The following is a 21,780-nucleotide window of genomic DNA, read 5'->3' on the forward strand; positions in this document are numbered from 1 at the left end:
CTGCAACTCTCTCTCTCTCTTTTTCTCTTTCTCTCTCTTTTCTGTCTTTCTCTCTCTCTCTCTGTTTCTCTCTCTCTCTCTCTTTTTCTCTCTCTCTCTCTCTTTCTCTCTCTCTCTCTTTTCTGTCTTTCTCTCTCTCTCTCTCTCTTTCTCTCTCTCTTTTTTTCTCTCTCTCTTTTTTTCTCTCTCTCTCTCTTTCTCCTTCTTTCTCTCTCTCTCTCCCTCTCTCTTTCTCCTTCTTTCTCTCTCTCTCTCCCTCTCTCTTTTTCCCTCTCCTCTCTCTCTCTTTTTTTCTCTCTCTCTCTCTCTCTCTCTGTTTTTCACTCTCTCTCTATCTCCCTCGCAATTCAATTCAATTCAATTTGCTTTATTGATCATGACTGTCAGGTGAACAATATTGCCAAAGAGTCAATTCAATAATAAATAAAAATAAAAAAAGAACAAAATAAAAACAGAAACATATATATACACATATTACAATTCATTAAGCAAATTACAATATAGAGATATTTAAAAAGAACATGCGTGTAAATGTAAGAAAACTGTTTGTTGCGTCAATAAAACAAACAAACAAAAAACAATTAATAACAATATATTGCAATATCTCTCTCTCTCTCTCTCTCTCTGTCTCTCTCTCTCTCTCTCTCATTCAGTCCTGGTTTGGACCTGGTCCTGTGTAGAGGTCTCTCTCTCTCTCTCTCTCTCTCTCTCTCTCTCTCCCTCTCTCTCTCTCTCTCATTCAGTCCTGGTTTGGACCTGGTCCTGTGTAGAGGTCTCTCTCTCTCTCTCTCTGTCTGTCGGTGCCACCCATTTCTTTTTTCCATTCATCCTTTTAATGTCATCCAAAAGAAGAACTGAGTTTTCAGGCTGACTTGGAGCGTTAAGACGCGTTTAAAGACCCAGCGGAGCGTCGTTTTTACGCGTTGGATCACCGGTGGACTGTTGGAGACGTTGTCTGCTGTTTTCTGTGCAGAAATGTGGCGCAGATTCTCTCTGCTCATTCTGTGCTGTGCTGTGAGCGGTCTCGATGCTCTGGAGGCGACAGAGCTGAGTCAACCGGACCAGGATGCTCTGGAGACAGCGGAGGACAAAGCGGAGGACAGTCTGCAGCAGCAGTCCCCGAGTCCTGCTGGAGGAGCAGAGGACAGTCTGCAGCAGCCGGAGGACAGAGTGCAGCAGCTGTCCCCGGCTGGAGGAGCAGAGGACAGAGTTCAGCAGCAACCCACCGCCGAGCCTCTGGAAGAGGAGCTGGACAACCAAGAGAATGTCATCAGCCAGGTCAGGGTCAGCCACAAACTGCATAAAAACAAATTCGCAGTTTCATGACAAAATTGTGCACAACAAACGTGCAAAACTAGTATAAGAAAGATTTCACATATTTTTTTAGAAATTTTATTTCATGAAAAAAAAGTCATTGTATAGTAAATTGAAAAGTTTTATCGAAAAAAGTCATGAAAAAAAGTCATGGTATAAAATGTCGAAAAATTGTGAAAAATGTTTTGAAAAAAAAAAAAGTTATAGTATAGTATGTCAAAACATTTTATGGAAAAAAGTCATGGTATAGTATGTTGAAAAAAATGTAAATAAATAAAGTTGTTTTTTTGTTTTTTTTAAAGTCGTATATAATGTCGAAAATAGTAATATATAGTATGTTGAAAAAAAGACATAGCATAGTATGTCGAAGAATTTCATGAAAAAAAGTCATAGTATAGTAAGTTGAAAAAAAGTTATGGTATAGTATGTCAAAAAAAATGTATGGAAAAAAGTCATGTTATACTATGTCGAAAAATTTCATGAAAAAATTCATAGTATAGTATTTCGATTTTTTTTTTTGAAAAAAGGTCGTCGTATGTAATGTCGAAAAATATCATGAAAAAAAAGTTAAAATATACCATATTGAAAAATTTTACGAAAAAAAGTCATAGTATAAAATGTCGAAAAATTGTGAACAATTTTATGAAAAAAAAACAAAAGTCATGGTATAGTATGTTGAAAAATTTCATGAAAAAAATCATAGTATAGTATTTCGAAAAAAAAATTGGAAAAAAAATCGTCATATATAATGTCGAAAAATGTGAAAAAAGTTAAAATATACCAAATTGAAAAATTTCATGAAAAAAGTCATGGTATAGTATTTTCAATTCGGCGTTATCCAATTTACCGACCAGTTTAAAAAAAATTGTTAAAGGGGAACATCACCTAAATTAATAATTCCAGTATGTTATTTCCATAGTCTAGGAAAGCTCAATCAGCATCATTAGTGAACATGAGTTGCTCTCTCTCTCTGAAAGCCAGAAACCAGAGGAGGAAGTCTCAAACTTGCAATGTCATAGGGCAGGGTCCCTCCGGCCGCGGTCGGGTGGCTGAAGCAGGAAAAGCCAACACTAGGATCAGCATTGATTCATGGAGAGACCTTCGTCTGGTCAGCTAACATTACTGCCAAGCAGCTGAAATATAGAGTGATATTGTGGTTTTAGCTGACGTGTGTCGCCTCACTGTGTTGAGCGATGCTCGTTCATGTCTATGTATAGCGAGTACAAGCGCGAGCCCGACACTGACTTTCATTGACTTAACGGCCACAGGTGTCGCTGTTAACAAGCAATTTCTGATTCTTACATAGAGTCCCTTTAATAGTTCGTGGACAGATTTGTTTGCTTTCACCTCCATTGCTGACGGTTTACCGGTACGCTTGATCTGCGGCGAGAAATTAGCAAACAACAAAAAAAGGCAATTGAAAGACATTTTCAGAAAAAAAACGCACTGCTTTTGCTGAATAGCCAACATGAAACTCGTGAGCTCGTATTTACAACATGGGAAGTCGTGTACACAATTGAAAAAAAAATGTGTGTGCTACACAATGATTATCCTGATAATGGTGTGCAGTATTAAATTGCCAGAACTTCAACACAAGACCGGTTTAATGTTCCTCTCTCCACGAGACTCCATTTGATCTCATTTGCCGACCGTCTCGTGTGTCAGATCACATCTCACTGACTCCGTTTTCCACTTCATCGAGTGAAAACCACATGAGAATTCAAAGCACTTGTGCTTTTTAACTGTAAACCATCAATCTCTCATTTCCAATATGAAAACGAGATCTAGTGATCGTGTCACACGCAGCAGTTTTTACTTGCAAAACTAGGCCCGTATTTTACTTTTCCTTTGAACGCAATCCAAACCCCACAGTTCGTCAGTTCAGCTTAAATGACGTGTAAATCGGACCCAGGCCTCTGTGTGTGTGTGTGTTTGTGTGTGTGTGTGTGTGTGTGTGTGTGTGTGTGTGTGTGTCTGCACCACGGCAACAGGGTTGCATCCTTCTGGTGGTTGGTTATGTAATATCCTTCAAACTGTAAGTGCTCCAAACCAAAAAGTGTCTGTTAGTAAACGCCTGTATAGCTATCTTCTTCTCAGGCAGCTCACCACTGCTGCAGCTGCAAATCATCCCCCAGGCTACAACTCTGTTTCTTTTAGTTTTCATTCAAGCATTTCTGCTTAATATATATAGTAGAGACTAATACAAATGATGAAGTATACATTCATATTAAGTCGAGTTAAAAAGTTAAAGTTAGTGTATTTCTCTTTCAGTTGCTCGGCGATTACGACAAAGTAAAGACGGTGTCGTCGGGGTCTGACTGTGTGTGTCGCTGTATTGTTCGACCAATCAAACGCTCTGACTGCAGCCGTATCCATGACAGCGACCCGGCATCGCAGTCCCAGCATTCTTACACCGTGGAGACGATTACCAAGGGAACAGACTGCAAGAAGTGTATGTGCATGGCTCCGCCTTCAGCTGTCAACCCCTGTGAGGGAGAGTACAGGTTTAAAAAACTACAAGAGGCCGGCAAAGATGACATTAAGGTAGAAACACACACAATGTTTTCCTATTGGCTATTGAGGACAAATAATGTCTTGAAGTAGTGTACAGTTTGAACTTGATGATTCCCAGAGACCTAATCAGAGTTTTTTTTCTCTCATCTCTCTGTGTCATTTATGTCGGTGGTTTTGCCTGTTTAGTTGGCGACTATCATTGACTTATTGGAGGGCTCTCTGTACGGGATGGACCTGTTAAAGCTCCACTCTGTCACCACCAAGCTGCTGACCAGGGTGGACAACATGGAGAAGGTGAGCACACACAGACACTTGCTTAGGACTCACTCAGGATCCATTATACACTGTATCTAGAAACATGGTATGTAGAAACAGCTGTTTGCAGCATGTAAAAACAGCTGTTTGCAGCATGTAGAAAGAGCTGTTTGCAGTGAAGAAACAGCTGTTTGCAGTGAAGAAACAGCTGTTTGCAGCATGTAGAAACAGCTGTTTGCGGCATGTAGAAACTGCTGTTTGCAGTGAAGAAACAGCTGTTTGCAGCATGTAGAAACAGATGTTTGCAGTACTAGAAACAGCTGTTTGCAGCATGTAGAAACAGATCTTTGCAGTGTTAGAAACAGCTGTTTGCGGCATGTAGAATCATATGTTTGCGGTGTTTAACAGCTGTTTGCAGTGAAGAAACAGCTGTTTGCAGCATGTAGAAACAGCTGTTTGCAGTGTTAGAAGCAGCTGTTTGCAGCATGTAGACACAGATGTTTGCGGTGTTAAACAGCTGTTTGCGGCATGTAGAAACAGCTGTTTGCAGTGTTAGAAGCAGCTGTTTGCGACATGTAGAAACAGATGTTTGCAGTGTTAGAATCAGCTGTTTGCAGCATGTAGAAACAGCTGTTTTCAGCATGTAGAAACATATGTTTGCGGTGTTAGAAACAGCTGTTTGCGGCATGTAGAAACAGATGTTTGCGGTGCTAGAAACAGCTGTTTGCAACATATAGAAACAGATGTTTGCTGCATGTAGAAACAGCTGTTTGCGGCATGTAGAAACAGATGTTTGCAGCATGTATATTAAAACAGAAAGTGATTGGTATCCTCTCATGTCTGCCGTGCGTCTCGTACTTGTGTCTTATCAAGAGCACATTTTCCATTTGCCATTGAGTATGCCACTGTGAATCCTGTTTAGGATGGACTGTTTATGTGCTGTCATCATGTGTGTGCACTCCAGGCTGTGGCTCGTAATTTTACTGAGAGAGCGAGAGAGAAAGAACGTGCGAAGGAAAGAGCAAAAGAAAAGGAGAAAGAGAAGAAGGCCCAGCAGAAAAAGAAGAAAGTGAGTGATTTGGAGCGTGCAGGACAGAAAAGTGGAGCAGCTGCCTACGGCAACAAGCAGGTATCAACTGTCTGAAAATCTGTCTAACGTATCAGAAGCAAAGACAGACTTCTGCATTTTAAAAAAAAAAAAAAAATCTCTACTGAAAAACTCATATTCTTTATAAATGAGACAGAAATTTTATGTTGCAGAAGAATCAAGAAGGTCAGCTGAAGAAGAACCAACAGCAAGATGGTCTGGAGCAACAACAGCCGGCCGGGAATAAGACGGGAACTCAAAAGCCAATCAAAGACAAGATAGAGCCGAAGCAGCCAGTCAAAGACAAGATAGAGCCGAAGCAGCCAGTCAAAGACAAGATAGAGCCGAAGCAGCCAGTCAAAGACAAGATAGAGCCGAAGCAGCCAATCAAAGACAAGAACAGCAAGGTCATCAGGGGCGTGACCTTTTACAAGGCAGAGGAGGGGAGCTACAAAGATGAGGAGAAACGTAAAGGAAAAAACAGTAAGGCTGCGGTCGAATAATCCTTTTTCTCTCAGGAAGGTTCCTAATGGAGTGAAATGACCCGGAAGTATCAAGTAACAGCCGTGATAAGAGCTGTTCGAATTCTCCAAATGCTGAAGAAAGGAGCTTCAATGCTTCCTTTAGTATCTCCTCTAACAGAGGATACACTGGACCATCCTTTACCAAAGGAAAAGAGAGAATAACATCCCACAATTCCTTGCGGCCGCAGCATTTAAAGCACCATTCGGCCGTTCATGATAACAAACGATATGCTTATCTTGCATATTATTATCAGACGCTCATACACTAATTGGGATTCATTTTTAATATGAGTGGACAGTGACAACCATTTCGTTTCACTTTATGTAACAAATACCTCAGTAAAAAACTGTTGGAAAAAGTGCATGGTCCTACACCTTCTCCATAACTCGAGCAATTAACTCAATATATCATATGATCCTTTGTTTATTTCAATTCCAACCTTGGTAATGAAGTGATATTTTTCACCGGTTGTCCACGTTAGGTCAGATAGTCATTTATTATATGTTGATAAAGTGTTCCAGCAGCAGAGTAACCTGCAGTATCTCTCTTTCACACCGCGGGTGAAGCAGTCTGTCACTGAAAGAGCTATTTAAGAACGCATGAGGGGAGCAGCGCCTTTTGTAGTCCGTCTTCAGAACATTGTAGTTTCACCAGGTCACTTACATCCGCCGCTGTCATATCATAATTACGGAGCCTATTGTGAAAGTGCAGTCGGATTCTCTTAACACCACGGTTGTCTTTTCCTAAGTCCTTCTGAATTCTCCTTCTCATTTTTCCTTGACCTCGTGACGTTTTCCATCGAGGTCGAGGAAAAGTGGTTAGGAAAAGACGTTAGGATGTCATTTATGAAGTCTAACATCACACAGCCTTGTTACGCTAACGCTTCTATGTCACTTTATGTGGAAAAACTGTTACGACTTGATGGCATCTTCCAATGTCGATAGGCCTCATTAAAAAGAACGGTGCTGCGTTTCTTTCATGTTTTTCAGTGCTAACATGTTGACCCAGATCGGCGTGATGTGCTCGTATATCACACTTACAAATACGGCAAACTGCCTTCAAATTGTCGGAGAGAGACAGAAGCCTAAATAAGCAACTACACTTTAGAAACAAGCCCACAAAAACCTGCAACCACTAATATTTGTAAGCAACTTTTTTCAGGAAAACAAGCCCAAAGTCGCTTAAAATAAGCGGACTTGGCAACTCTGCAGGTCCTAGCAATCTCACTCAACGATTCGATCTTCTGAAAAATACACTTCACTGCAAAGATTACCACACAGCAACATCTGCACCCTAAAGAGAGGATGTGACCACCTCATTATTTGAATAAAAAAGCTTTGTTCAGCTCTAGCAGGCTGATAGAACCGTAATTCAACATATATCTCATTTTACTTCTTTTACAGCAACTACAAATGCTTCAGTGGACTTACTGATCTCTGAGCCGCTCCCACCTACCAGGACTTTCCCCACCAAGAGTCCAGGACCTTCAACCACTGTTAGCACACAGTTAGACTTTCAGGACCTCTCAAGGAGACCGAGCCGGCCTGCAGCCACCCAGCAACCAACTACTCCTCCGACTACCACCCAACAAACCACAACCACAACCAAACCGGTTCCCACCACCGTCATACCAACGGCTGAATTAACCACTAGCATACCGCCAACAACTCCAAAACCAACGACAGCCGAACTGACAACTACTTCCCGACAAACTACAGTGACTATTCAGCCTACGCGGCACGTCGACCAGCACACCACCTCACCCACCGTTGATGCGTCTCCAATGGCAGATCCTCAGCCAGCATCCAAAAGTCGACTCAGCTGGACGGAGAGCCCCGCTGACCAACCGAGGACCACAAAAAAGCCTGGTAGAGATACAGTATATAGTGTCTAATAGTTTATCTGTGCACATATTGTGACAAATACTCTATAGAGTCTTGATTCACGGTGTCACCTTCCGTGTGTGTTTTCTTGCAGCAGTGTGTAAGGACACGGTAGCCAGCATCTCTGAGCCGGTTCAGCAGAACTCGTACGGCTTCAGCGACGGAGCCTGGATGAGAGACGGTCGCGGTCATGGCAACGTCATCTACCTCACTAATGGTCACTATGGCAACAACCTCCTGGAGTTCCGAGACATGGACGCCTTCAAATCAGGTATAGGAGTCGTGGGTATAACACTTCATTTTACAGGTCCGCAAATTTCATGGTCATTAAGTGATAATTAGCAAGTAACCTCATTTTTTTTAATTAATATTTACCTCAAAATTGATAGAAAATGACTTAATTATAAATGTTATTTAATAATTATATGCTAAAATAGCACTTAATCGTTAAAATAGGGCCCTTAGGCTTGAGAAGCGGCTGTGCGCTGCTCTTCATTTGAGGTGATATGCAGTCATGGTTATGTTGTGGATCGTGAGTCTGACCAGCTGACTGTATGTTTTTTCCTTGTGCTCTTCCTGCTCAGGTCAGGTGAGTAATTCGTACAAGCTGCCGTACAGTTTCACTGGAACGGGCCACGTCGTGTTTAACGGAGCTCTCTACTACAACCGCGCCTTCAGCAGAGACGTCATCAGATACGACCTGAGACGCAGATACGTGGCCGCCTGGACCACGCTACATGATGCCATACTGGAGGAGCAAGCTCACAGGACACAAAGTGAAGTAAGACCCGTGGTAAACTTTACGTAACTGTTGATTTAACGGTACGGGAGAAACTCTATATGGTGATTTACTAGTGGAGTGTACACTCGGGACACTTAAGAGGGTCATAAAAGATCAGTGCGGGGAACAAAAACACTACAAATCACCAGAGTTCAAAAGGGCAAATAGCTAGGAGTTGAAACAACTGCTGTAGTTTGGTTCCCTGTTCATTTCAATTTCAACTAGGTGTGTAAGAAAATATTAAAAAACATAAATAGAATATCGCAATATTATGTTTTGTGATACCACATCGATTCTCAAAAACACTGCATCGATTTTTAATTAATAGTTTAAATGCAAAGATTAACTCAGTCAATACTTTAATTCATTCGCAAAGAGATGCATCTTGTCCTCTCAAAGCGAGTCATTAACTTTGTCTTTCTGCCATTTGGTGCTGAGCAGTACGGAGGACGGAACGTGCCAAAATCAAAAATAAATTACTCGATAAATAAATAAATAAATATGTCATTAAATGCATCAAAAATAGTGTTAAAAATAAATGTAGCCAATAATTAATTGATAAAAAATAAATAAAATACAAATAATTGAATACAAATAAATACATAAATAAATAAAAGGGATTTAACAGAACAGTAAATAAATAAGGGAATTAGTACAAACTTAAATAAATAAATAATAATGATAATAATAATACATTTATTTATGTAGCACTTCTCAAAACAGATATTACAAAGTGCTTCACACTTTTACAGATAATAAAAGCAGATAAAGTAAAAAAAAAATATAGCAATATAATAATAAAGAAGAAAATTAAAACAGAAATCACATTTTATCAATTAATTAATGGCTTTTTTTATCTTTAATATTATTTTGCTGCATTTAATGACATTTATTTATTTATTTATTGAGTCATTTATTTATTTATTTATTGAGTAATTTACTTATTTATTTATTTATTCATTCATTTTGAACCAAAACAGTAAAGTTGGTTGCCACAAAACCAAAAACAATGTGCTGAAAGAGGCTGAAAGGCTCTGTAGCGCTGTAGAGTTGGGTCATAATGACTTTATTTGCTGGTTCATCACTATAAGAGCGGCACCTTTCACATACAAGTACTCACATTGTTAATCTAAAAATACTGATTACAGCTGTAAAGGTAATAAAACCTTTAAATATGAATGTGTTTTAGATATTTGTACTCTGTAAGTTACAGCGTGTTGTATTTTCCAGGTGGAGTTTGCTGTTGACGAGTCCGGCCTGTGGCTGCTCTACCCGGCTCTGGACACAGAGGGCTTCCACCAGGAAGTGATCCTGCTCATCCACCTCAACCCCCGAGACCTGCAGCCGATGCAGAGCTTCCGCACGGGTCTTCGGCGGGGTCGCTACGGCAACAGCTTCCTGGTTTGCGGCGTGCTTTACGGAGTGAACAGCATGGAGCACCGCTACGCTAACGTGACATACGCCTACGACACACACACGCTCACGCACACCGTGCCGAGCCTGGCGTTCACGAACATGCACGCGCACACCTCCCAGCTGGCTTACAGCCCGCTAGACAAGAAGCTGTACGCGTGGGACAACGGACACCAGATGACGTATGATGTCATCTTCGCTTATTAGCACAATGAATGGACTTAGCAACGTAGCATATCCAGCAAACAAAGCTGAGGACTGAAGAAATAAGATAATAACTGAACAGATGACTGTGGATCAGTCTAACTGGATGTGTTTTTATATTGACCTCAGCTGCTGCTTTGTCACACACAGTCAGTATCAAGCAGCAGGAGCAGCACTTAACTTGAAATATATTCACGTTTGGAAAAAGACAAAAGACCCCAGGGGTCATATGAATAAATGTAAATAAATGTATTCACATATTTCTTTATTTCTCCAAATGGAAACTTTCCCCTTTTTTTAAAAAACGATGTATGCACAGCTGTCCACTCCCACATTTCAGACAAATGGTTCTAAAAATGTTCAATAATCACCCCGTTAATCCCATTCCTCTAGAACATGTGCTTCCAGCATTTGAGTTTGTAGACAAACACACACTTAATCACATCAAGTTTATTTTTTATAAATGGTGATCACTGTGGAGGAGCATCGCAGTCGCACAGCAGTTTGTGAAATAGTCACGAAATTTAATGTATTGATTCGTGTACATAGACACAAACAAGAGCAACGAACGCCGCGTAGGAAGGAGGTCGAGGTGGATGGGAACTTCTGTACTTAAGTTACAGCACTTCCGGAGTTATTTTAACCCAAAACACGATCTTTTCCTAAACCTAACTAAGTAGCAAGTTTTTGTCACGTAACTTTCGTATTTAAGTTACACAACATCGGGTGTTATTTAAACCCAAACTGAGATCTTTTCCTAAACCTAACTAAGTAGTTTTGTTGCCTAACGGCTTGTCCAGACCGGCCGTGTGAGCAACGCGCGGCGGCTGCCTCGCTGAACTGATGCGTGATTCATACGTCGGTTGTTCACACCAGCTTCGTTTCTGCTGCTGCTGCCACCCTATCTTTCTACATAGAGTTTGCCTTTCATAGTGGCCATTTCATTTCATTATAAATGTCATTTATATTTATTTTAGACAGAAAAAAGTTAAGAAATGTGTACTCATTTGTAAATAATAGTAATAATCCACATTTAAACCCCCTTACTTTATTCATTCATGGAGCCCTGCAAGTTACTGCATGTTCTACAATACTGTCCTGCACATATTTCAGAATAAAAGCCTCATGTTAACAAATGAAGGAATTCTGTCCACAGAAAAATAAAACGCTTGAGGGCTTTTATTTTTAAATGAAAGCAGGAAATGTTGAGTTAAAAATAAATCTTCACTTTTTTCATGTCCGTGACATATTCGACAGATGTCTGATATGATGCCAATATACAGTCAATAGATCACTTTCACTGTCTGTTGTTGTTGTGAACCGCGCGCAGCTCACGTTAAAAATAGGCGAGACCTTGACTCTCTAGAAGAGACGCAGCTGGCACGCAGCTGAGACGCGCATGAGACGCTGTTAACCTGTTAACATGAATGCCAAAATAAAAAACAACAGGTAATGCAGCCGCCACTCGCTCCTGACGTTCCTGGTGTGGACAAGCCGTAAGCCTAACGAAGTCTTTCTTTCCCTAAACCTAACTAAGTAGTTTGACTTTGAAAAGACTGGAGCGGAAATTGACACGTGCGTCACGTGTTGCTGGACATTCGTCACGAAAAAAAAGTCTATGTACACGAATCAAATAGTTTCAATTTCGTGACTATTTCACGAACTGCCGTGAGACTGTGGGACTTGGGAGGAGCGTTCTCCATTATATATACACTTTAATTTCACATAAAAAAAAAAATGCTCTTCGAAACTTTCTGCCTGTAAACACTGACCAGCCTCTGGTTTCTGTTATGACCTTCCGTGAGGTCAGTGCTTGGCAATAGTAAAGAGAAATTCATCTAGTCATCTGTACAAAATATGTGATTTCAACTCTTATGAAAGGGGAACTTTGCAGAGTTTAGGAGAGAGCACTATTCAGCTGGATCGGGAGAGTGAGAGGTTGTGATTTCATCAGGGTTATTTGTCTCAGCTTCGGCTTTGAAGGATAAATTTAGGTAGTTTTTTTTCAACCTGGACCCTATTTCCCCATGTTGTTGTGTTTAAGTGACTAATGGGAGTAATAATCTTTAAAACTGGTCCAGTATTGAGCGATAACACTGCTGCCACTAAATGAGCTGCGATATAATCATATCAGGCAACTCCTCTCCGTCAATGTACGTCCACTAACGGTGTTTGTTTTTGCCACTGACAGGCTCAGATTGTTATTACAAGTGTCTGACAACATTATGGAAAAGGACCCTATAGAGAAATAAAACCTGTTCTTTACCTTTCGCTTGATCCGCTCTGTTTGTTATTGTGTCATGTGACTTGTTGCCGGAAGACGACGGTTGAAACGTGAGTGAAAGTCGGAGAGAGAAGTGTTGTCAGTTTGTTGTGTTGGAGAACAGAAAGCGTAGCTTAGTGTTGTCGAAAAGATGTTCAATGTCATGGCTGAATATTTAGACGATTTTCACAATGTGTCGACTCGGATCGGGATAAATGAGCGTTGTGTGCAAAAATCGATCGTTTTATCTTGTGTAGTGTGTCATAGCACACGACAACCGCCGCCACGTCTGGGACGCCTCACGACATCCCGACAGAAAGTCTCAAGCATGTTTGATTTTTTTTTTTGCTGACCACAACATGTTATGTCATTACCGTGAATTTGACCGGCTGAGCACTGTTGTCCCTGAGCAGCTGTCAGTCACTCGTGAACTCCGATCAAACGGTCTAGAAACTGATGTAAGTGTTGCATCTAACGTTGCCTTTGATTTCAGTATGTAATGAAGCAGCAGCCTATTTTTGTGTATGGTCAAAGTCTATATTGTATGTTTTTTTGTTATTGAATGTCTGCTTAGTGAGTTGCATATTTACGTTCACATCTGTCCAGTGATGTTCTTATCACAAGGTTTTAGTACAGGTGGGAACAGGAGTGGAAGCTGTAACCCTGGTACAGTAAATACTTCATCTACCATTGAAGTCCATTCAATTAAAACTCAAACTTTGCTTGTTGAAGAAAATCCCAAGACAAGGTTGATTTCAGCTGATTTACTACAAGTTTGCCTTTTGGTAATTTATAATAAAATATTGCAAAAAAAAAAAAAAAAAAAGATGAAGGTGAACAAGCTTTCTCCTTTTTCTTTTTCTTTTCTCCCCAGTCCGTGCTGTGCATGTCCAGCCTGCTATGGACATTATGTCTGGGGTTGATTTAGTTTTCCTGGAAGCAACGGAGCCACTGGAAGGATCCCAGGGTGGAAAATAAGCCCCAGCCAGATGCTGGTGAACCTCAGGACACAGACCAGACCTTCTACATGTAAGAGAGTCTCACATATAAATAAGATCATTGACTGGCGTTTGATAAGACTTCGTTTTCATTCCAGTCTGGGTTTGTTCAGCACAGCCCAGTTCCTCTTCACATCACATCAGTCCAGAATGAAAATGCACTAAAAATAATTAACACATTTATAACAATAACATTTTTAAAGCAGGCGAGCACGAGGAGAGTTAATAGCTCTGCTTCATGGACTGGTTAATGGGCCCTCTGCTCCAGCCTCGCAGCCTCTGACATGTGGTTGCTAATGGACTCTCCAGAGAACTCAACCCGACACGCACACTAACTTTCAAGGGAAATATTAATTGCAAAAAATACTCCTGGCTCCTTAAATGAATGGTACAATCCTGCACTGTGTTTTTGAAGCAGCTGCACATAAAGTAGGACATAAATTAGACCATAGAAAAGAAAAGGTTTCAAACAAAACAATTCCAAAATGTGTGAACGTTAACATCAACAACATATTGACTATTAGTGAATGACTTACAGCAGCAGGAATGTCCCAGTGAAGCTGATTGGATCCTCTGGAGATGACATCAAAAGTTATATAACCGGCATGTTTATGTGGTGGTGCCTGTGGGTGGTGCATGTGTGTGTGTGTGTGTGTGTGTGTGTGTGTGTGTGTGTGTGTGTGGTAAGTGACCACCTAGCAGGATGCAGTAGAAAGGCGCCCATTCACATGCATACTCAAAAGACTCACCAAGCTGAATGTGTGTGTTTGTGTGTGTGTTACTGTCTTTAAACCACTTGGTCTGAATGTCTCAGAGCATGGCGACCACACACACACACACACACACACACACACACACACACACACACACACACGCACACACGCACACACGCACACACGTCCCTGTACTTCCTTTTTGTGAGGACCCTCATTGACATAATGCATTCCCGAGCCCAGGGGCGGGCAATTATCTTTCCTGGGGGGGCCACATGAGAAACTCAGATTGTTGCCGAGGGCCAAAATAATTCTGTAATGCATAACCTCTGTTTTATCACAAGATTAAGTTATAGAAAACATACTGTGCACTTATTTTTTTCAGCATTTATTATACTGAAAATCACTCCAAACGGCATATTATAAAGAAAATTACTTTGAACCCTACCGGACTGACTGTTTTGGGTAGTAATGATTCCATTAACAAAACATTTAACATTTAACATTTTACTTAAAGCTGAAGTAGGCGAGATTGGAAAAAATATGATTAAAAAAAGTTATTTTTATAAAACGGTCGCTATATTGTGACAATAATACATGAAACAAGTAACCTGAAAAAAAATCATGTGTCTCTGTGTCCTCCGGTGTTCCTAACGGCATCTGCAACATTTCACAGACCGGAAGAAAACAAGCAGTAAGAGCTGATCTGAGTTCTGCTGTTCAGCTGCCGTCTATGAGAGCTGGCTGTCAATCATTCGCGAACTCCGACCAAACGGTCAAACTAGGCAGCGCTGATCAAATATGAATCAATATTCTGTTACGTTAATGCCTATTTCTCTCCTCAAATGTTTTCAGAATCATCTTGTAGTGCACGGTTTAGCTGTGAAATGAGAACGTTTGTAATGCCGCTGCCATTGTGAAATTTGGTGACGGAACACCAAGTTCCGGTCACATGACCGGAGCGCAGCCAATAGGAACGCTCTCTCAATGAAATGACCTGTGATTGGTCAAAGTCTCCCGTAGATTTTTTAAAGCCTAAAAACAGAAGTCTAGTTATCTTTCACAAAACTTTAACCTTTAACTTAACATTAACACCTAAATTTCCTTCTTTCGTTGCATGCAACTTTGTAAAAAAAGGTCCTTGCTGCTTTCGTAGCTTAGCTAGCAATCCCCCGGCTGTCCTCACCTTCTGATCTACAGATAAGTTTCTGTATTTTTACCGCATGTTTTGTCTCAACGTGATGGCTCAAGTTGTAGTCTTTGAATACAGCCACATGTTCGTTGCAAACTAAGCACACTAAGCTTTATTGTCAACCTCCGCGAAAAACTACGTAGCAGTCCATGACTTATTATCATAGACGTGCCGCCTCAGCAGGTGACGCTACTTAAACACACGCTACTTCATGTGTCAATTTACGTCACTATCAAGCGTGACAGGAAGAAGCTCACTCACGATACACGAGCGTTTCAAAATAAAAGCTACTTTCTTGACTGTTTTTTTAGCTTCGTAAGTAAAATTGTGTGGTTTGTCTGAGACCTCCCGGGCCAGGCAGAACCATCACGAGGTCTGCCCTAGCCTCTTACCCGAACCTTAACCATCACAACTAAATGCCTAACCCCAACCCTTAAAGTAACCCTAACATAAACCTGATTCTAACCTGGACCTTAATACCAAGTCTGAACCCTCAAACAGGCCTTTGAAGAAGTGAGGACTGGCCAAAATGTCCTGACTTTCCAAAAAGGTCCTCACTCTGAAGGTTTAAAACACAAATTGGTCCTCACAATGATAGATATACAAGTACACACACACACTCCAGAAAACACAGCGCTATCTGTCCAAGTGCACAGAGCACAATGTCTGCTTTACAACACACACACATCACACACAGCATAATGTCTGGTTTAAAGATAGCAGCGGTATCTGCATACACATTCCTGACTACCACCGAGCTAAAAATCTGTACAAAGAAAGAAAAAGAAAGGGGGAGAGAGAGAGAGAGAGAGAGAGACAGAGAGGATAAAGGAGAGGGGTTATCATGAAGATCGACACTCCAGAGAGATAATTTGTGTTTAGGAGATTGTGGCCGAAATGAGAGGTGACAGAAAATCCACCGGAGGAGTTTGTGGAAAGCGAGAAAAGAAAAGAAAATGGTGGATGGAATATTAGAAAGCAGAGGAGAGGTGAGTGACGAAAAGAGAGCAAGCAGAGGTGAAGAAAGGAGGGAAGTGGTGGAAAATAATAAAAGAGGGCGGAGGAAATGGAGAAGCAGAGATGAGAAGAGGAGGAGGAGGAGGAGAAGGAGACAGGAGATACAGTTAATGTGTCTCCCAGACATCAGAGTTCAACATCTGCTTTGTTACTCAGACAGACAGACTAAAGATGGTTGTGGTGCATACAAAATGATGGATGTAAGATAAAATGACCAACAGCTCAGGTAGATTATAGAGATATAAAACTGAAGATTTGGACGAAAAATATGATATCGTTGGAGACTAACAGATGTTGAATCACGCAAGAATCCTTTAGTTTGCCATGTCAGTCTGCAGCCAGAAAGACAGAAATAGCTCATTCTGGAAAGCATGAATCTGCAAATATTGCACTTTCGACAGACTCCCACAGTTTACTGCCAAAAACATTTTACATTCTTCTGAATAATGACCGCAACTAGTGAAAATCACCTTTCCTGGAATGTCCAATCAGAGACTGCAAGATCTTAGTCCTGAGTGCTTTTAAAGAAGTTCTGCCCTGAGTAACCAGACACAGAAACCGCAGAGTCACAGGGTCGGGGGGGTTTTGAATGTGACTCACATCCTCCATCGTGTCACTCCTTTTCTCTCTCTCTCTCTCTCTCTCTCCTGCTGTCGTTCCTGTAACTCTTCCTTGGATCACGTTACAGGAAGCAGCTTAGAGTCAAGGCAATAAGCAAAGCTAGAGTGTCAGACATCCACATGAAAGCTCTTGCGTGTTTATGATGCTACTAACTAGTCTCGACTGCAGCCGGACACATCTGCTGTATTAATCTGATCTCATTTTCTCCATCCTGAACTCACTGTGTGTGCAGGAAAACGATAACTAGCTCGGTATGCAGAAGTTTATTACCTGACAATGATTGTTAACATTGGCAAGTCTATTTTAAAAGCACACTATGCAGAAGTGACTGTGATACAGACGTGCAGGGCGTCGGTGAGCGTCTGTCGCCCTAGTTTTTGCGGTGTGTCCCGCACCGTCGGCATTAGTCTGCCCGACGCCGGCTTTTCAGACGATTCAGCATGTTGAATCTGCGGCGGAGCTCGTCGGTGAGAGAAATCACTCCGATTGGCTGTTCAGCTTTAACAAATCATTTTACAGCTAAACTGTACACTATAAGATGTTTCTGAAAACATTTGAGGAGAGAAATAGGCATTAACGTAACATAATATTGATTCATATTTGATCAGAGCTGCCTAGTTGATCGTTTGGTCGGAGTTCGCGAGTGATTGACAGCCGGCTCTCATAGACGGAAGCTGGACAGCAGACCTCAGATCAGCTCTGACTGCTTGTTTTCCTCCGGTCTGTGAAATCTTGCAGATGCCGTTAGGAGCACCAGAGGACACAGAGGCACATGATTTTTTTTCAGATTACCTGTTTCATGCACTACTGTAAGGATATAGCGACCGTTTTAGGAAATTACTTTTTTATCATATTTGCTCCAATCTCGCCTACCTCAGCTTTGATAGGTTTATTTGGATAACAGTACATAACGTATACAGTATTTAAGTTTTGTCAATTCAAAGATAAAGGGCTGTAAATACTATTGCTGAAAAGATATCCGACATGCTTAAAACGGTAATGCAACTAACCACATCGACACATGTGAACTAAGTTTCAACAATCTGCAAACTGAAAATCTATTTCAGTTTCATTGTGAGGTCTGAAGGCTAGAATAGGATACACAAAGAAAGAAGAAAGATTCAAACAACAGACAGATCTGACCCCTTGTCACTACATTTATAAGACAAACACTCAGTATGGCCATTAAAGGAAAAATTCAGGCATTGTGACGTAAAAAAAAAGAAGTCATTTACTGTCTCAAGCAACATCTGGCATCTGCATCCCTGCACTTAATACTTTTATTACTGCAATCACTCAATGCCAACTTTATTAGCAGACACACCACTACAGACCTTCAGGAGCATTAAAGTGAGAGCACTGGCTGTCCTGGGACTCCACCAACATGTCCAAGTTCACCAGATCAGTAACCACAAACACAATCATTTCATTAAATTCATTTAAAAAACATGCAGGACAGTTTAAATCCTGCACGTTTGGATGCTCTTACAGGCCATAAAGTTAAACAAAACCATCTGAGGAGGAAGGAGGATGATGCTTTTATGGATATTTGAACAAAGTGTAGAAAGAACCGTCCGCCAAGGCGGAGTTCATGTTGTATTTCAAAGAGTGGGTTGCCAGCCTTGGGTCTTTGATTAGCTTCATTGTAGAGATACAGCAATACATAGACTGTGTATGAACGTACATTATCTCCACACACTAGGATGACATTCAAGTTTATTAATAAAGGTTGCAAAAGTTCAATAGCAGATGTATGCTGATGCTTCAAAACATTATGCAGAGGCAAATACAGTTTATAACATTCTGTAATTACCAGCCGTGACAGCGTGTTGTTTTCACCTTGTGAGTGTTTGTCATCATGGCATAATGTGGTCCTGGAGACACCTACTATAGTGGGACAACCCAGTCGCCAGAAAAAATGTTGGTATTGTACATTTCTGCAAACCACGGGATACGTTGAATGTCGTGTGTCTGAACCAAAACAAGTTTCATAAATACGTTTCATATCAGCATCGTATCATGCTTGCAGAAAGTCACAATTCCATGTCGTCAACGTTGTGAAACGATTAGGTTTAGGCAACAAAACTACCTGGTTAAGGTCAGAAAAACGATCATGGTTTGCGTTCAGATAACGTAACAAGGTAACGTACCGCAAGGTAACGTAACTCAAGGTAACGCACAACGCAGCGTAACGTAGCGCAGCGTAACGCAACGTAGCACAGCGTCACAACTCGAGCCTTCAAATGGCAGTCCACAAACCAATGGGTGACGTCACGGTGACTACGTCCACTTCATACATACAGTCCATGCAGTCTATGTTGGGAACTAGATGTAATATTTCTGTCTGTCTGCCGGAACCGGGGAAGAGGCCCTTGCCCCCCCACCCACGGTGCGATCCCATTGCAAGACGGTCTCTAGTTATTCGTGCATATGGCTTTTGCAATTTGTTACTCATCAGAAGTGGACATTCAAGTTCTGTAGCCTCTTAAGATCATGTCAAAGATGATGTGACATTTCATACAGCACTGCTGTAGCACTGTGGAACTGGACCTCCAGACACGAGCAGTCTTTCATTTATTTTCCTTCTCTTGCTAAGGAGGGATTGTGGTTAATGTGGTCAACCACAATCTCTCAGGATCGCAGCTGATAAATGTAAGTATTACAGGATCTGCACATATCCACACACACACAGACTGTGGGAAGTCCCCTTTAATTGATTCCTAATTCCAGTGCTTATGAGAGCATGGAAAACTCAGACCACATCCCCAGTCTCTCTTTCCTTTCTTTTCTTTTCTTTTCATTTTCACACATTTTCACTTTACCTTATTTAAACCCTTTTTCCACCTCTTTTGCATAACCCTCCCTTTTTTTTTGGCGGTCACGTTTTCGCTCCTCCTCCACCTCCTCTGCACCAAATTACCAGTGTGTGTTGGTCCAGTTTTCCAGGCGTCTGTTGGACAGAGCAGCTGAGTTACAGTCCAGCGCTGCATGGTGAAACAACCTCACTGGCTGTAATACTGTAACAGCCCACATACTGTACTTTGATACTCACACTGATCTGCTGACTCTGAAATAAGAGCCTGCACACTCAGTAGCTTCAAATTGTTGCTCAATCATGTTTCAAACTAAATAATTAGTGATGATGTGAGATCTTACAAACAAAATGTGCATGAAGTATTGTCAAAACTGTCCTAAGGATCTGTGTAGTGGCTGATCAGGACAAGGTTCATACACAAGTAGATGAACATGTAATGACCCTACTGAAATTCTGAGCTAATATTTGATTGTTTATCCAGAATAATAACTTTATAAATGATTAATTTACTGGATAATTTATACAAAAGTCTGGATATAAAACAATTTTAAAATATTTTTTTTCTAATCTAATCCATATTTGTTGGTGTTTAGCCTTTCAAAAACAACGTTTTCACTGCGATCAAAAACAAATTTGCTCTCCCGCTTGATGCACACAAAGGGAAGCATGCAAGTCCGGGGTGGTCTAGCAGAAAACTTTACTTTTATTAAACCACAATAACAAAAAAAATCTATTTTGGCTCTATCGCTATTAGAGTAAATTATTTAAAGTGACTGTATGTAAGTTTTTACACATTTTTAATAATTTTTTTATTGCCAATGTGTGAACAGGTTGTAACCTAAAAAATTAGACCTTCCGCGACTTTCTGGGTTTCCTCTCTCAGCCTGTAGACTGCTTTTAATGTGAATAATAATAATAGACTAACTCATTTAATAGACTGAATCACTTTATTCAAACTGAAGATTTAGTTAGAGGATTTGTAATTTATTTTAGGGTGATGACGTTGGCAGGGCTCAGCTTTTCTTAGCTTCAAGGAACATAGGTTTGGTATTACAATGGTAATGCACACAGTTTCAAAAATTACCATAATTCATATTTTTTCTATTTTTGAGAAAAGGATGGAAAAGCCTCTAAAACAATCATGAGCCAAAACAACTCTCCACTGTACGACGGCGTATTAGGGCTATTGTAGGTACAAAAAAATAAAAAAATACTACGGAGCCGGAGAAGGGGGTTAATATTCAGAGAGAATAAAAATATATATTTTTTAAAATAAATATAAATTTATTTTCGCGTAAATTTACAAGTTTATAATCTCACAAATTTGTGAGTTTTTTCTTGTAAATTTGCCACTTTAATCTCAGAGAATATTCAAGTTTTTTTCTCATAAATTAACAACTTTAATCTTAGAAATTCTGAGTTTTTATATATAAAATATTACCCCCATCCCCTGGCTCTGTAATTATGATTTTTTTTCTTCAGCTGGAGCTGATCTGCCATCTTGTGGGACCCGTTTGTTACTAAACATGATGTCTGCTGGGCCTCTTCAAAGCAAGACTGAGCCTCCATTGGAAAACACCAATTCATCAGCAATGGTTTTGTCCATGCATTACCTTCTCTACATGACACGTGCTGTTTGAATAACAAAATAAGAATAACATACTGTATATACAATAATAAATATATATATATTAGAATTTTAATCAAATCACGGAATTCAATAAAAAAGGGGCCTTATTTTCTATGTCTCTGTTCTATATTCAGCTCGTTGTTTTCTGTCATTGTTGATATTTGTCTGTTTACATATATGTGTTTGTGTCTACACTTAAACGTGTTTTGTTGTTGTTTATTTGTTTATATGTCGTTAAGGTGGCCAGCTTATTTGCCCTTGCTTTTTGTTTTTTATAAGTAATGTGTTTTGACTAAGATTATGATTATTATTAGTATTATCACTTTTCTTTCCCTTCATCGGCTAAGGACTACATTGAGAAAAAAAAGGGAAAAGGAAAAAAATAATATATATATATATATTATTTTTAATTTTTTGAAATTTCTTTTAAAAATAAAAAAAGTATATATATATAGATATATATACAGTATATATACAATTAATAAAAGAAACAAGTATAAAAAAGTATATATATATATATATATATATATATATATATATATATAGTATGTATAT

The 21,780-nt window shown here is 40.2% G+C and overlaps 1 protein-coding gene across 1 annotated transcript; it reads left to right on the forward strand.

Annotated features, from left to right (window-relative positions):
• The first annotated feature begins 843 nt into the window (after positions 1-843).
• olfml2bb (olfactomedin-like 2Bb) lies at positions 844-12,246 on the forward strand. The gene is made up of 9 exons (XM_074650152.1): positions 844-1,278; positions 3,586-3,858; positions 4,015-4,122; positions 5,048-5,212; positions 5,344-5,653; positions 7,099-7,563; positions 7,673-7,849; positions 8,163-8,359; positions 9,590-12,246. The coding sequence occupies exons 1-9, from the start codon at positions 976-978 to the stop codon at positions 9,977-9,979; spliced, it is 2,388 nt and encodes a 795-aa protein (XP_074506253.1). The 5' UTR covers positions 844-975; the 3' UTR covers positions 9,980-12,246.
• Positions 12,247-21,780: the final 9,534 nt, after the last annotated feature.

The sequence above is a fragment of the Sebastes fasciatus genome, chromosome 11, assembly GCF_043250625.1.
Source record: "Sebastes fasciatus isolate fSebFas1 chromosome 11, fSebFas1.pri, whole genome shotgun sequence".
Classification (NCBI taxonomy): Eukaryota; Metazoa; Chordata; class Actinopteri; order Perciformes; family Sebastidae; genus Sebastes; species Sebastes fasciatus.

Coding starts and splice junctions, on each gene's coding strand:
- olfml2bb (XM_074650152.1), top strand. CDS start 976: ATGTGGCGCAGATTCTCTCTGCTCATTCTGTGCTGTGCTGTGAGCGGT. Junction 1,279..3,585: donor AAGAGAATGTCATCAGCCAG/GTCAGGGTCAGC, acceptor TTTCTCTTTCAG/TTGCTCGGCGATTACGACAA. Junction 3,859..4,014: donor CCGGCAAAGATGACATTAAG/GTAGAAACACAC, acceptor TTGCCTGTTTAG/TTGGCGACTATCATTGACTT.